The 13671-nt window shown below is 21.1% G+C and overlaps 1 protein-coding gene across 1 annotated transcript, besides 10 other annotated features; it reads right to left on the bottom strand. All coding sequences in view use genetic code 6, as the record gives it.

Annotated features, from left to right (window-relative positions):
• Positions 1-1135: 1135 nt before the first annotated feature.
• Positions 1136-1173: a microsatellite.
• A 1166-nt stretch (positions 1174-2339) lies between these two features.
• Positions 2340-7382, bottom strand: IMG5_078340 (hypothetical protein; the record flags this gene model as incomplete). Its single annotated transcript, XM_004036484.1, has 2 exons — positions 2340-2410; positions 2708-7382. 2 exons carry the CDS (start codon positions 7380-7382, stop codon positions 2340-2342), a joined length of 4746 nt encoding a protein of 1581 aa, XP_004036532.1.
• Positions 2596-2634: a microsatellite.
• Positions 3251-3283: a microsatellite.
• Positions 7383-7577: 195 nt separating the features above from the next.
• Positions 7578-7609: a microsatellite.
• A 1496-nt stretch (positions 7610-9105) lies between these two features.
• Positions 9106-9177: a microsatellite.
• Positions 9178-12790: 3613 nt separating this feature from the next.
• Positions 12791-12832: a microsatellite.
• Positions 12833-13139: 307 nt separating this feature from the next.
• Positions 13140-13184: a microsatellite.
• A 370-nt stretch (positions 13185-13554) lies between these two features.
• Positions 13555-13624: a microsatellite.
• Positions 13558-13593: a microsatellite.
• Positions 13580-13671: a microsatellite.

Raw genomic sequence — 13671 nt, forward strand, 5'->3', positions numbered from 1 at the left:
TTATTAAATGTCTCAGTTTTATTATTGAAAATCCATAGTCAGCATTATCGAATTATATAGGCTCCCCTAGTAAGGAATTAATAGGAGGAATCAACTAAAATATGTCACAAGATGATTATTTCTCCATAATTTTATCTTTTAGTACTAAAAAAGCTTAAGGAGAATACCCTTAGACATTCGTTTCTATGTGAACTGTTGCAATTTAGTTACCACCATTTATAAAATGACTTAATCTAACATAATCTCCCCATAGGATAATTGCTTATTTTTTGGCTTATTTTTAAAAAGTGTCTTATTATTTGAAAAGGATTGCTTAAAAAATTTCGAAATTTTCCTTTTGAATTTTCCTGTGTCCACATCTAGAAATTTTGAAATTTCGCATAGATTCGAGGGTTGGTAGGAGTTTTATTCCTTTATTTTTTTAATTATTTTTTATTGGAATTTCAAACAAAGGTGTAATATATTGATTTCTTAATTAAATGGAAGAATGATATTTTAAATTTTCTAAAAAAAAAAAATCATCATAAGCTATTTTTTCTCCGTCTTTTTTGAAATTTAAATACGGATTTATTTTAATTATCCAGTGTGTTGAATTCGAAGGTTATTGTGTTAGTTTTATATGAAATAAATTCTGGTCTTCATAACTTTTTTCCTATGTGGCTTTTATGAAACTTTCGCTGTATAAATGATAGAGCATTATATCAGATCCTATAGTAACGAATTTTTATTGAAATTATTTAACCCTTTTATCGTTTATTTCGTTCTCCGTTTCCATACGTTTTTTTAATGTTTTTATGTACTCTTCATTAAAATCTTGTTCATTCGCTTTGTTTACTTTATATTTTTCGTATATTTTTAAGGCATTGTAGTAGAGGTTTGGGTATATTGTAAATATTAGTTCGCTTGTATTTGGATAATTTATAATTTCAGTTTATTCTTTTTAAGGTAGTTCAATTAAATATGTTGTTTTTTCTAATATACTACGGGCACTTAAATATCTAAAGGGATGTTCGCTAGTTTTTAATAATATTTAGTCTCCGTAACGTAAATATTTTTGCTTTTAATAATTTGATTAAATACTCATCATTTAAATTAAATATATTTAAATATATTCAAATTATTAAAAATAAAATAGTTTTATTAAAATATATTTTTTTTTTTTTAAATATATTTATATCTCTTTATCAATCTTACATTTTTTTAAATTATTTATATTTATTTATTTAATTAATTGATTCTTGTGTATTTCTAATTTTATAAAAATATAATATTTACATGAATATTTACATAATAAAAAAGAATATTTTTATAGTAAAGATATTTTTAAAAAAATAATTATAAGAATTAATATTTTTTATCATTAATAAAATTTAATAATTTTAAATAAAATTAAAATAAAAATTTTATTATAAAAAATATTTTTAAAAATAATGCTAATATAAAGTATAAATATTCATTTTAGTAAGTTTTTATTATAATTATTGCATTTAGTTTTTTTTTAAATAAAAATTTACACATAATAGATATCATTTATAATTCTATTTTAAATATTAACACATCCAATCATTTTTATTATTTGGATCTTCTTTGCTCCCTTAAATAACAGGAAGTTTATATTCATAAGGAAAAGGTCCGAATTCACAAGTAGCATAAAAAGTTTTATTTTAAAGTTACTTTTAAGTATCAAAAATATTAAACCATTAATCTTTAAACCATTCAATATTTTCCTCATTTTCGTCCGGGCTATTAATTTATATTTAATTTGGCGTTGCTAAAATATTTATATATTTTAAATGTTTAAATATAAACAATAAAGTTACATATTCTTGCATGAATTTATTTTATATTTTTTTTAATAAAATCAAAAGCTGTAAAATATTCAAAATCAAATTCTTTTTAATAAAGTCTTTCTCCAATAACAACCCAATGTGATAAATCAGCATTTAATCTAATATTTGGACAATTTTACAATATTGCTTATGTAACATAAGGGTTCCAAAAAGACCTTTATCTATGTGTTTCATGATTTATAATCTTATTTATTTATTTTTCGAAACTCTCTATATTTTAAAAAAACTCTATATTTTAGTCAATTTACCATGCATCTCTTCCTGAATGTACGTTTATTGCTGCCGGCGATATTTTCAAAGCCTTTTCAACCCATTGTTTATATGAATTTATGTGGTTTACTACTTTTGGGGAGTTTATTGGATATCCACATGTGTGTATTTATGTGATAATTTCGAAATCATTATTTTGACACATTTTTACTAGGTTTAAGAGGTTTTTTTCAGATGTGAATTATATTGCTATCTCGAGACCTTCATATCCTACTTTTTTCATGTGTTTAAATTATTGTTCCCATAAACATAAGTTAAATTCTTAAAAAATTGGTAAATCCCAAGTTGTTCTGAATATTTTCAGTTACATATTATTTTATTTTGAAAAATATATATAATTTTTTAAAGATATAAATATAAAATAAATAATCAATTAATTTTATCTTTTTAAAATCTGGACATGCTTAAATTAATATTATTAATTTATTTAGGCTAATTAATGTGTAATTTCGAAAAATTAATATTACTTCCTCCTAAATTACTATTACTCATAACCAAATTGTTATTACTATAATTATTAAAATTCTACTAACCTTTAAATTTATTATTAAAAAGTATCATAGTTTTCCTTTATTTATTTTAATTACTATTCAAATTCCCTTTAAAGACTCCACTAAATTATTAAATCACATTATTATGACTACTTTAGCATTCTTCTCCTATATTTTCAACAAAATTTTCCTCTTGTCTTTCTTAAAAACTTTTTTCATAATCATCTTCTTAAAATTCGTTTACGATTTTCAGAATAAACTGCCTAATACATTATTCTTCATCATCGAAAATTCTAATCAAAATTTCATCCACATCTTAACTTTCTGGCATTCCTTAAAGTGTAATAATTCCATTTTTCTAATCAAATGCAATCCAATTCGGTAAATTGATGTTTTTCGATGTCCCATAATGTACATAGTCAAAATACAATAGTTTTCTCAAGAACATGCAGTGAGAATTCTTTATTTACTTGAAAGCTTCTACAGAAGCTATTTAATGTGAATGTAAATGGATCGATTCACCTACAGAAGGCCTGAAAGTAGGCGCTGATTGTCTTAAAATACCAAAAGTATCCGCTATAAGTACTATTTTTAATAATTAGAAGTTTATATTGAGAAAACTTTTCTTATTTTAGTCACTTTTGTCTATTTTTTCTATTTTTTCTATTTTTTAATAATAAAAGCATACTTTATTTAAAGCCAAATCTAAAGCTTTATCTTTAATATTAACCTAAGGAAAAGGGACTGGTAAACCTGTTTTATCAAGTTCTTCTGTAGCAATAATTTCTACATACATTTTATACCAATCATTTTATGTATATTAAAAGTTTTTAAGTGAAAAATGTTTCAAGTATTTATAAACAGCATAAGTTCTTACATCGTTTTCAATAAAAAATTATGCGATTTAAGCCCTCAAACATAAATTGAATTTATTATGCTTATTTTGGAAATCTTAAGTGTGGTTTTTAGCTGTAAAAGTTCTCCCTTTATATTTATACTCTGTCTATTGCCTTTGTATATCAGAAACTACTTTCTAAATATTTACAGTACCATCTAAATTGATATATTATAAGATAAATATGCTTTTTTTTTATATTTATTTTTGTGTTTTTAGTATTTCAATGGTATTTTTTAGTGCATAATCTTCGTCTTCATCGTCTATTTTGTGCAGTTTTTTTATTATTTTTTTTTCTTTTTGGGTTGATTAGATGGATGTGTTTTCTAACATCGTATGTATTAAGGGTTCAGTATATTTACCCATTTTATCTTTGTTATTGCTTAGAAAAGATTAGAAAATGGAGTACGCTCTTTCTGCCTCATCTCCTATTAGATTTATTTTTTTAAGATACATTTTATTTATATTTATTATTTCTTAAGAATACATAACTCTTTTAAATAGCAAAATATTCAAGAAAATTGCTTTATATTTAATAATTCCAAAAAAGCCAATAATTGGTCCAAAAATCTTAATTAAATAGTCTAAAATAAAAATAAATGGAAGGCTTTCTACTCTTAAAATAAAAGTATCAAAAGCTTCTGAATAACCATCAGAAGCCAAAACTTTAAATGTGAATTTTTCATACAGATAATTTGCAGGTGCTTTTCCTCTAAATTTTAACTAATCTGCATCAAATTGTAACCAGAAATCGGTTTATAACACTTAAAACTGATTTCCTTGTAAAACAAAGGCTGAATAAAATAATTTGGGAGTATCTTTGTCTATAAAAGTGTTTTTTTCAAATTCTATGACGAGGTCAGTCTCTATAGGAACGATTGATTTTGAAAAAACTTTATTTATTTGACTTTATAGTGTTTTAGTTTGGTTTAAAACCACTTCAAAATTAAGTTTTATAAAATTACACTCATTTATGAGATATTTTTGCTTTATATCAAAATTTATATTGTCTTAAATTAAAATTTCTATTTCATTATTGCCATTGAAATTTTTATCTTTTAATGAATAGGTTATTTTCTATTCAAAAACTTTGTTTATACTAACTAAATTTCCTTCTAATTTTAATTAATCTTACGAATCAGTCGCTGATATGATTACATTAGGGTAATTTATTAATACAAACTTTCCAATTTCTTTATCAATAGTAAGATAGACGTTTAGTTTTTCAGAAATGCTACTTATATATTATGAAGTATTACTTGTATTGAATTATAAAGATGCTTTTACTTCAAACAAAACAGGGTTCATGCTTTTGCTTTTTTAAAGTTTTATTTTTATTAACTCGAAAAAGCGAATTTAATCTAGAATTTTTTCATTTGCTATATTTTGAATTGTTTAAGCAGTTAGAGAATCTAAAGAATCCAAATAATTTTAGGGAGATATGATTCCTTTTTCTTTTAAAATTTGATGTATTTCTAAACTTGTATCTATATTAATTTTTAAATCTTCATCTATAAATGCACTTTCCTATATAGGGACGCTTATCTAAACTAAGATTGTATTTAAATTTTCTTTATTTTCTGAATTTCCTAACGCATCTTTTACTACATTCAAAAGAAGACTTTTGGAAATTCTATTAAAAGTCATCCAGAAGGGAATAGCTTTAATTTCATAATTTTAATAATAAAAAATATTCTAAATTTACACTCCCTCTTCTGGATAAATGACCATAAAAGAAAATTCTGCCTATTATCCAATAAGAATTCGATCTTCTCCACTAATACTTGTCGAGTTTCCTTCTTTTTACAAAATACGGATTTCTGTGTGTAATAAAATATTATTTTTTATAGGCAAAATTGCTGTTCCTAAGTCATTATTTATCAGCATATATGTTAATTCTTATGTTAAGCAATGTGATTGTGAAGATTATTTTCCTATTTAAAATTTACTGATGATTTTCGGCTGTTTAATTTCACGAATGTCCACTAAACTAATCATTCCAGATTCCATAGTAGAAATTATCAAAAAATCCTCGTTTAAAATCGAAGTCACTAAATTTGCCCAACCGGATGTATTAATCCTTGAAAAAATCTATATTTCAGGCAATTTAGATAAATCAAGGATAATAATACCCTTAAAGCCATCATATAAATATGCCACATTATCGTTTTTAAAGCTCCTTATAATACCTTCAGCTCCTAGAGTTTACATTTAATTTACTAAAACTGGTTTTTATGGAATTTCAACATCGAGTATGTATATTCCATAATTTCTAACTGTACCTATTATAAATTAATTGTTATTTGTCGAAAAAGCTCCTGCGTTCTCTCCTGTCATTTCGGGTTATTTAATCCATCTACAAAGAGTTTCTAGTTTCTTTTTATTTCTAGCATTTACATACAAAACACTATCATCGAAAGATATAACAATATAATTTTTATCTTTACTAAAAACTATATGTTCTGCATGCTAAGGAGATTCAACCCATAATTTATCGATAATTATTGGTTCGTTCATATTAGAAACATCAAATGTATATATTACTGAATTGTTTTCTTAAACAGGAACATATAAGAGATTTTCTTCTTCATAAAAAATTAAAGAATCTACAAGTGTGGCAGGTTCAAATTTTATATTTTGTATAATTTTCATTTTATTAATGTCTTTATTTTCTATAGATAATACAAAAAGGCCTTTGTCATCAAAAGCTCCGAAAAAAAATCTAGTCTAAGCATCTACATAGCATCTCCATTTATAAAAACTATCTGAAAAAGAGGTAATATTAACTTAATGTGTATTGAATAAATTAGGAAAATTTTAATTTAGATTTGGAATCGATTTTTAAAAAATATAGACACTTTTTGCATTTACGAAATATATTTTATCTTCTGAAGAAGACATAGTAATATCAAAAGCATGAGCTTCAACTTGAATTTAATAAACAAATATCGGCTGTTCATCTTTATTTTAAATATCAAAAATAAATATTCCTTAAGACCTAACTCCAACTAACAATAAATTCTCTTTTTGATTAATCCACAAAGAATATACAGAAGGATTTATTTCTAAAAAAGGCCAAAATCTTTCATTAAAAATAATCTATTAAGGAAAATTTTCTTCATTTAAAGAGTATAAAAAAGATAAATTAGCAATAAAAATCCCATTCCAATTGTCTAAACAATATGCATATTTCTTATCTTTAGTTATTTTCACGGCCCAGGTTTTCCACTTGGTAAATCCTTAAGCTGCCTTTACAAATGTAAACTAAAATTATTCAATTTATAATAATTTTAAAACCATTAAACCATTTAAATCATCTCCTAAAAAAATCCATTGGCCATCTTCAGAAACTGTTACCATATGTATTATATTTGATTTAGTATTAAATTAAGCTAAATATTTAATTTCGCTTTTAATTCCTACATAATAACACATTACTGCGCCATTTAATCCCACAACAAATATGATTTCTTCTTTTTTTTCTAAAACAATATCTGTTATAGTACTTTATGGGTAAAAATCAATACTTGTTATAAAATTAAGGGCTATTTATTCCTTATTAAATTTAAATACGCTAAATTTTTGCTAATATGACATATAAATATATTATCCATCTGATGTAACTTCAAGACTATGTAAAAATTCGGAAGAAGGTTAGTTATATATTAATTAATTTGTGGTTTAATCAATAATCATAATTCCTCCATATCCACAAGAAACAAATACCAAGTTGCTATTTTTACCAATTTTAACTCGGGTAGATGCCGCTTAATATTAGCTTATTTAATGTTCTTTTACAGGAAATGGGGAAAATATATAATCGTTTATGTTTTAGGTCAATATTAATTGTATCAATGTAATAATAATAATAAACATTATTTTTTATGAATATTTAATTATAAATTATTAAAATTGTAAATAATATTAGATATATTAATTATATTTTTTTGTCGTTTATAATTTAAATATATATTATATACTTTATATAATTGTGTTTATTTATAATAAATGCTAATAAAAATTTTAAAAAGTTTTTAAAAAAGTTAAATAGTAAAAAAGTAAATTTATCTTATTTTCTTTTTTTAAAATTTTTTTTTTATAAATATGAATAAATAATTATTAAGAAAATTTATTAAAAAAATAAAAATACAATTTATATCATTTTTTTAATGAGTTTAAACAGAAAATTACTATTTTTTATAATGTTATCCGAATTTTTAATTTTTTTGTTATATTTTAAAATAACGCGCTTATTATTATTATTGAAAAAATATTATTACTTTATTTAAATTAATTATATAATATTTTAAATAATATTAAAAATATATTTATCTTTTATAAAATTATATAATATTTAAAAAATAAAATCTAAAATTATTTTATCATATTTAATCAGAATTTTTTTTTTATCCATATAACAAATAAATTAAAAAATATTCCCATTATTAAATCAAATTTTTTAATAAAATAAATAAATGAAAACAATAATATGAATTTTAGAGATTATTTATATTAGTGAAAAAATTTCTATATTAAAATAGTGTACTTTTTTATCTGAAATAATTTTTTTGAATTCATTTTATTATTTTGTTTCAATGTACATTAAAAAAATTAAATAAAAACTTTATAGAAAATTATTATTATTTTATTTTTAATTATATTTTATGTATTTTAAATTGGTTTTATTGTCTTTAATTATTAATTTGTATTTAATTAAATTTTGATTATAATTTATTAATTATCTTACCTTCAAAAAATAATTTTTTATAAAATTAAGCATTTATTATATAAATAATTTTTAAAATTTAATAAAATAAAAAATATATTTATACTAAGATTATACAAAAATATTTATTTGTTTTATGATGAAAAATTTATTGTTAATTTAAATAATTAGAGATTAAATGCTTAGACAAATTAGAAACTATGCTTTATAATTTGTCTGAGTATTTTGATATTAAGATATTTAATTAAACTCAGTAATCAGGCATTCTAATAGAAAAATTTATTAAACCTTATTTAATAAGACTAAAAATAATAATTCTATAAATACTTAACCTTTGAAATAAAAAATAATTGTTATTAATCTAACTTAATAAAAAATATACTTTTAAAACATTTTATTTAATTTTTTGCTTCAATTATGTATGTTCCTTTATTAAATTTAAATTTTCCTATTACAGTAATTTTAGCAAAATATGGGATTTGTTTGATAATATATTTGAGAAATTTACAAATCTCTGAAAATTTAATTAACATATAAAAGAATTGTTTTTTACCTTAAAAATATAAATAAGAAGGACATTATGCTTAAATTATATTTTAGAGAAAAGAAATATAAATTAAAAATGTTTTTCTTGTTTTTATTTTAAAATAAGTTTAATTTTTTTTTTTCAATAAAATAATAAATTAATAATCTTAATAAATTTTTATTTAAAATAAAATGTTTTTGTCATAATTATTGTAAATTTATATAGATAAATAAATATATTTTTTAGTATAAATATTTATTATACAACTCATTTTTAATAAACCTACCCAAACCTACTTTTTTTCCTTATATGTGTTTTATTAATTTATTATTCAGAATTTTATTACATTTGCATAGAAAATGCCGCTTATTTTAAAGTACTATTTTGCATAGAAAATGCAGCTTATTTTAAATTACTATCATCATAAAGGCTTTGTCTTTTGCTACTTTTATAATTAGTTTCGTTCTCAACAACATTAATTTTATTTTATTATAACTTAATTTTAAACATGTTATGTTAAATATGTATAGGAATCACTTTACTGGAACTTCTTTATATTTCATTAAATCTTTTGATTAATCTTACTATTAATTAAAAATTTTCTACCAAAATCGGTATAAAATGAATTAATAGTATAAAAGAAGTGACTCCAATCATAATGTATCCAGTATTATATCGTTCAGTTTCATTTTGATCTTATTTATCTTCAATTAATAAAAAGCAACACACTTAAAGGCTTATTAATAAAAGCTCAGAAGTAAGATTTTTTACATTTTCATAAAGTGTGGAATAAGGTTTAGTAACTAAAAAGAAAAAAAAAACAAACACATTCAAAATACTAAATAATGTCAATTAAATATAAGGATAGTCATATAAATATGCAATAATGAGCAAGAAAAGTAATTTCCTAATATATAGTATTACATTTGTATATTTTATATATTTTTAAAATATAAACTAATTATTGTTTTAATCTTTTAATCCTCCAACTAGTTAAGATAGTTTACTTTTTTACATTTAATCTCCGTTTTTAAAAACAAAAAAATACATAAATATAGGAGTAAATATTACAATAATAGTTGAAAGCATATGGAATATATAATTAAAGTAAGAAATATTATCGTAAATTTCAAATTTATAAAATTAAAGAAAAGCAGAAATGCCTACATACATATATACTGTCCAAATTAAATCTAAAAATCCATTATATTCCCATTCATCTTCAATTTTTTATTTTAAATAGTTTTACAAAAACGGAATTTTTAAAAAACTTATTATTTTTTAAATTAAATAAGAAATTAATCCTATAGTAATTATAGTATAACTTTATCCAGCGTTTTTTATGAAATACAAATCAATTTCATTTTACATAAATTTCGGCGGAGATTGTTATACATAGTTTTAATTTACTAAAGGCAAATAAATATTAGGAATAAAAACAAGCTAAAAATTCTTAAATAACTAAAAGAAATTTATTAAATTAATTGGATATCTTATATTTACAAAAAGTAAAAAATAAATAAATGCAGTTATGTCTATAGTATTAAATAACATGAAAAAATTTCCAAAAAAAGATACAGGAAGTGAAAAGGCAATCATTGTATTTGATATTTATTCACCAGACTCTTTTATTTATATAGCCTATTAAATTTACAATTAGGTCAATTATACAAAAAAATCTAACCCTTATTCTCCATATTTTTAGTTAAGCTAATTACTGGCATATAACTTATCAATAATAGTAATTTAAAGTGTTTATGATTTACTATTTTAATCTAAAACAATAAAAAAATAATACTTATTTTCCTAATATTATATAATTATTTTTTAAATTAAAACATTAGTAATTTTAACATCAAAAACTTAACTTAAATTATCATTTTAAAATAGATAATTATTACTAAAAACTACAAAAACTTAATATCCTTAGTTATGTACTTTGTGTTGTATTAAAAATCTTATTCCTTAATTATTTAAAGATTATTATCTAAATGTATTTTATTATGAATTTTATTCAGTTTAAATTTATTATCCACTTTATAAATTATGTAATGTACATTAAGTCTAATCTAAAGCAAGTATATATTAACTTTCGCATTGAATACATTATTTTCCATCAACTTATGAACATTATAAACAGTTATTTATACTACACAAACATTATTTTGAATTTTATTCTAATATATAATTTTTCATACAATTTTGACATTGTTTTCCATCTAATATATTACATTATTAGCAGTTTTATAATTTACATAAGCATTATTTAGTTATAGTATCTAAAAAGTATCCAGTTTGACATGTTTGACATTTGAAACCGTCTTAAGGATCACAAATTATACAATTAAGCGAATTGCAGGTGCAAGTTCCCAAATATGGATCGAATTTGAAATTTTCTTTACATGTTTAACATCTTTAACCGTTCAAAATTTCACATTAATGGCAATTAAGAGATAAACAAATACAAATATTTTTAACTTAATCTTTTAAATATCCTATAATACATAAATCGCATTGATTTCCATTGTATTAATTGCATGTATTGCATCCTTAAAGTGAACATGTACATTATTTTTAAGCATTTAATATATATCCAGTTGTACAATATAGGCATTAAGTTCCATTTTGTTATTAACATTATTAACAGTTTATCAATTTACATTCGCATTATAAAGTAGTTAAATTTTATTAATAACCAGGATAACATATATTGCATTTTTTCAAATCACGTAAAAGACAATCAATACATCCATAAACTTAACATTACTGCACACATGAAATTCCATCTTAACTTACTTCAAAAAAAGATTCGCATTATTAACATACTCCTTTACATAAATTATTTTTTTTTAATTATTTTTTTACCTGTAGAAGAACATTCTATGCAATATTATACTAAACATTAGGTACAGGTTGTTGGAAAATGCTGGTTTATATAATATCCTTTTTCACATATTCCACATACTGTTAATTAAGGACATGAGAGGCAATTACTTATTTAGCAAATGCAATTATAAAGCGAATAGTTTTGGAAATTATAAATTACGATGTGTTTGTCTTTTGGACATTTATAAACTAACTTTTTTTCTTAAGAAACTATTGAGCAATCTTAATATTCACTTTAAAGAGTTTGATAATAACAATTTTAAGAATATTAAATACATGTATTTTCAATCGTCGGGTAATTAACTAGATTTAAAATTTATATATATATAAATATTAAAAAGAAATACTTTCTAAATCACATATAACATTATAATATATAGGTCGGCAAGTAGAATTATTTTCAAGAAAAAATCCTGGAAAACATCTCAAACAAATTGTCTCTACATTATCTTAAACGCAAGAAAAGCAATATTAAACTTTACATCCTTTCGTTTGTTCACATAAATAATTTCCATTCGACATAATTTTTCTTTAAAACTAGTACATGCATATTGTACAACTAGATATAGATGCGCATATTTAACAATTAGTTACACAATTTTTCCATATAGTAACATGTTTTAAGAGAAAAAAATCTTAACTACCAGGGATTTCATTTTCAAACTTTATTCCGAAGCTGCCTGTATATGAAATTTTTCCATTGAATTAAATGCTAGCCTTTGCAAATATGTACTTCACCAATTCAAACTATTATAAATAATTCTCTTCATATTGGGTTTGATTATTATTTTGTGTGCCATTATTATAATAGAAAGTGCCTATTAACTAATTATCAATATTTATTTTTAATGTTTATGGACTTAAAAATGCAAATAATACATCCACTCCAACTTAACTATAAGGTTCTAATAATTTATTAAAACTTGCTTGATATCTTAAGCCATAATAAGTAAAAGATGGAGTATTGGTTTTACCACTAATTACATAATTATATAATTAATTTGAAACTCTTTTATTATAATCACATGACTATTTTTGATTTTCTATGTTTAAAGTATACCAATAGTTATTAGCTGAAAAACAATAAGCGCTTACGTCTGGTACTAAATCTAAAACGTATTACAAAGAATAAAAAACTTATTTTTTTAAATAATATTTTAATAAATAAATTATAACTAAACAATATTACATTAAAAAAATTAATAAAATATAAATATTATATTAATATTTACCATTTTTTATTTAATTTATTTCTTTTGAAATTTTAGCAATTTATAATCAAAGTATTGATATCTATAATTAAATATTAATAATAGCACGATTATTTATATTTGTATGTATATATTAATGACGTAATGATAATATATTAAATAAATAAATTAATATTATAATAATAAAATCTATTTAATTTATTTATATTTTTTAAGTTTATAAAATTTAAAATAAAACAATTTTACAAAAAATATATTAATTACTGTATTACTAAAGAGAAATTATTAATATTACTAAAAATAGATTAATATTAAAATAAATAAATTAAATCAAATACTTCAAAATTATATATTCATGAAAAATTAGTTAAAAAAATAATAATTATTATACAAATAATAAATTATAGATTTTGCTTAATTTTTATAAAAATATTTATAATAATTTTATATATATAGAATACTTAAAGAAAATAAAAATTTTAATTTTATATTATATTTATAACAAAATAAAAATATTATAATTAACAAAAAATTATTTTAAGCAATTTTTATTATAAATAAAAAAAAAACTTATATAATGATTTTAAAGTTTAAATATTTTATAATTTTTTTATTGTAAATAAAAAAATTATAATGATAATTGCTAGTTAAATAATTTTTGATATTTAGAATAAAAGTTTGAGGTTTGGTTTTAACTAGGGGTTTGGGATTTGGGATTTGGGATTTGGGGTTGGGATTAGGGGTTGGGGTTGGGGTTGGGGTTTGGGTTGGGGTTGGGGTTGGGGTTGGGGTTGGGGTTGGGGTTGGGGTTGGGGT

This window comes from Ichthyophthirius multifiliis (assembly GCF_000220395.1).
Source record: "Ichthyophthirius multifiliis unplaced genomic scaffold scaff_1120509250501, whole genome shotgun sequence".
NCBI lineage: Eukaryota > Ciliophora > Oligohymenophorea > Hymenostomatida > Ichthyophthirius > Ichthyophthirius multifiliis.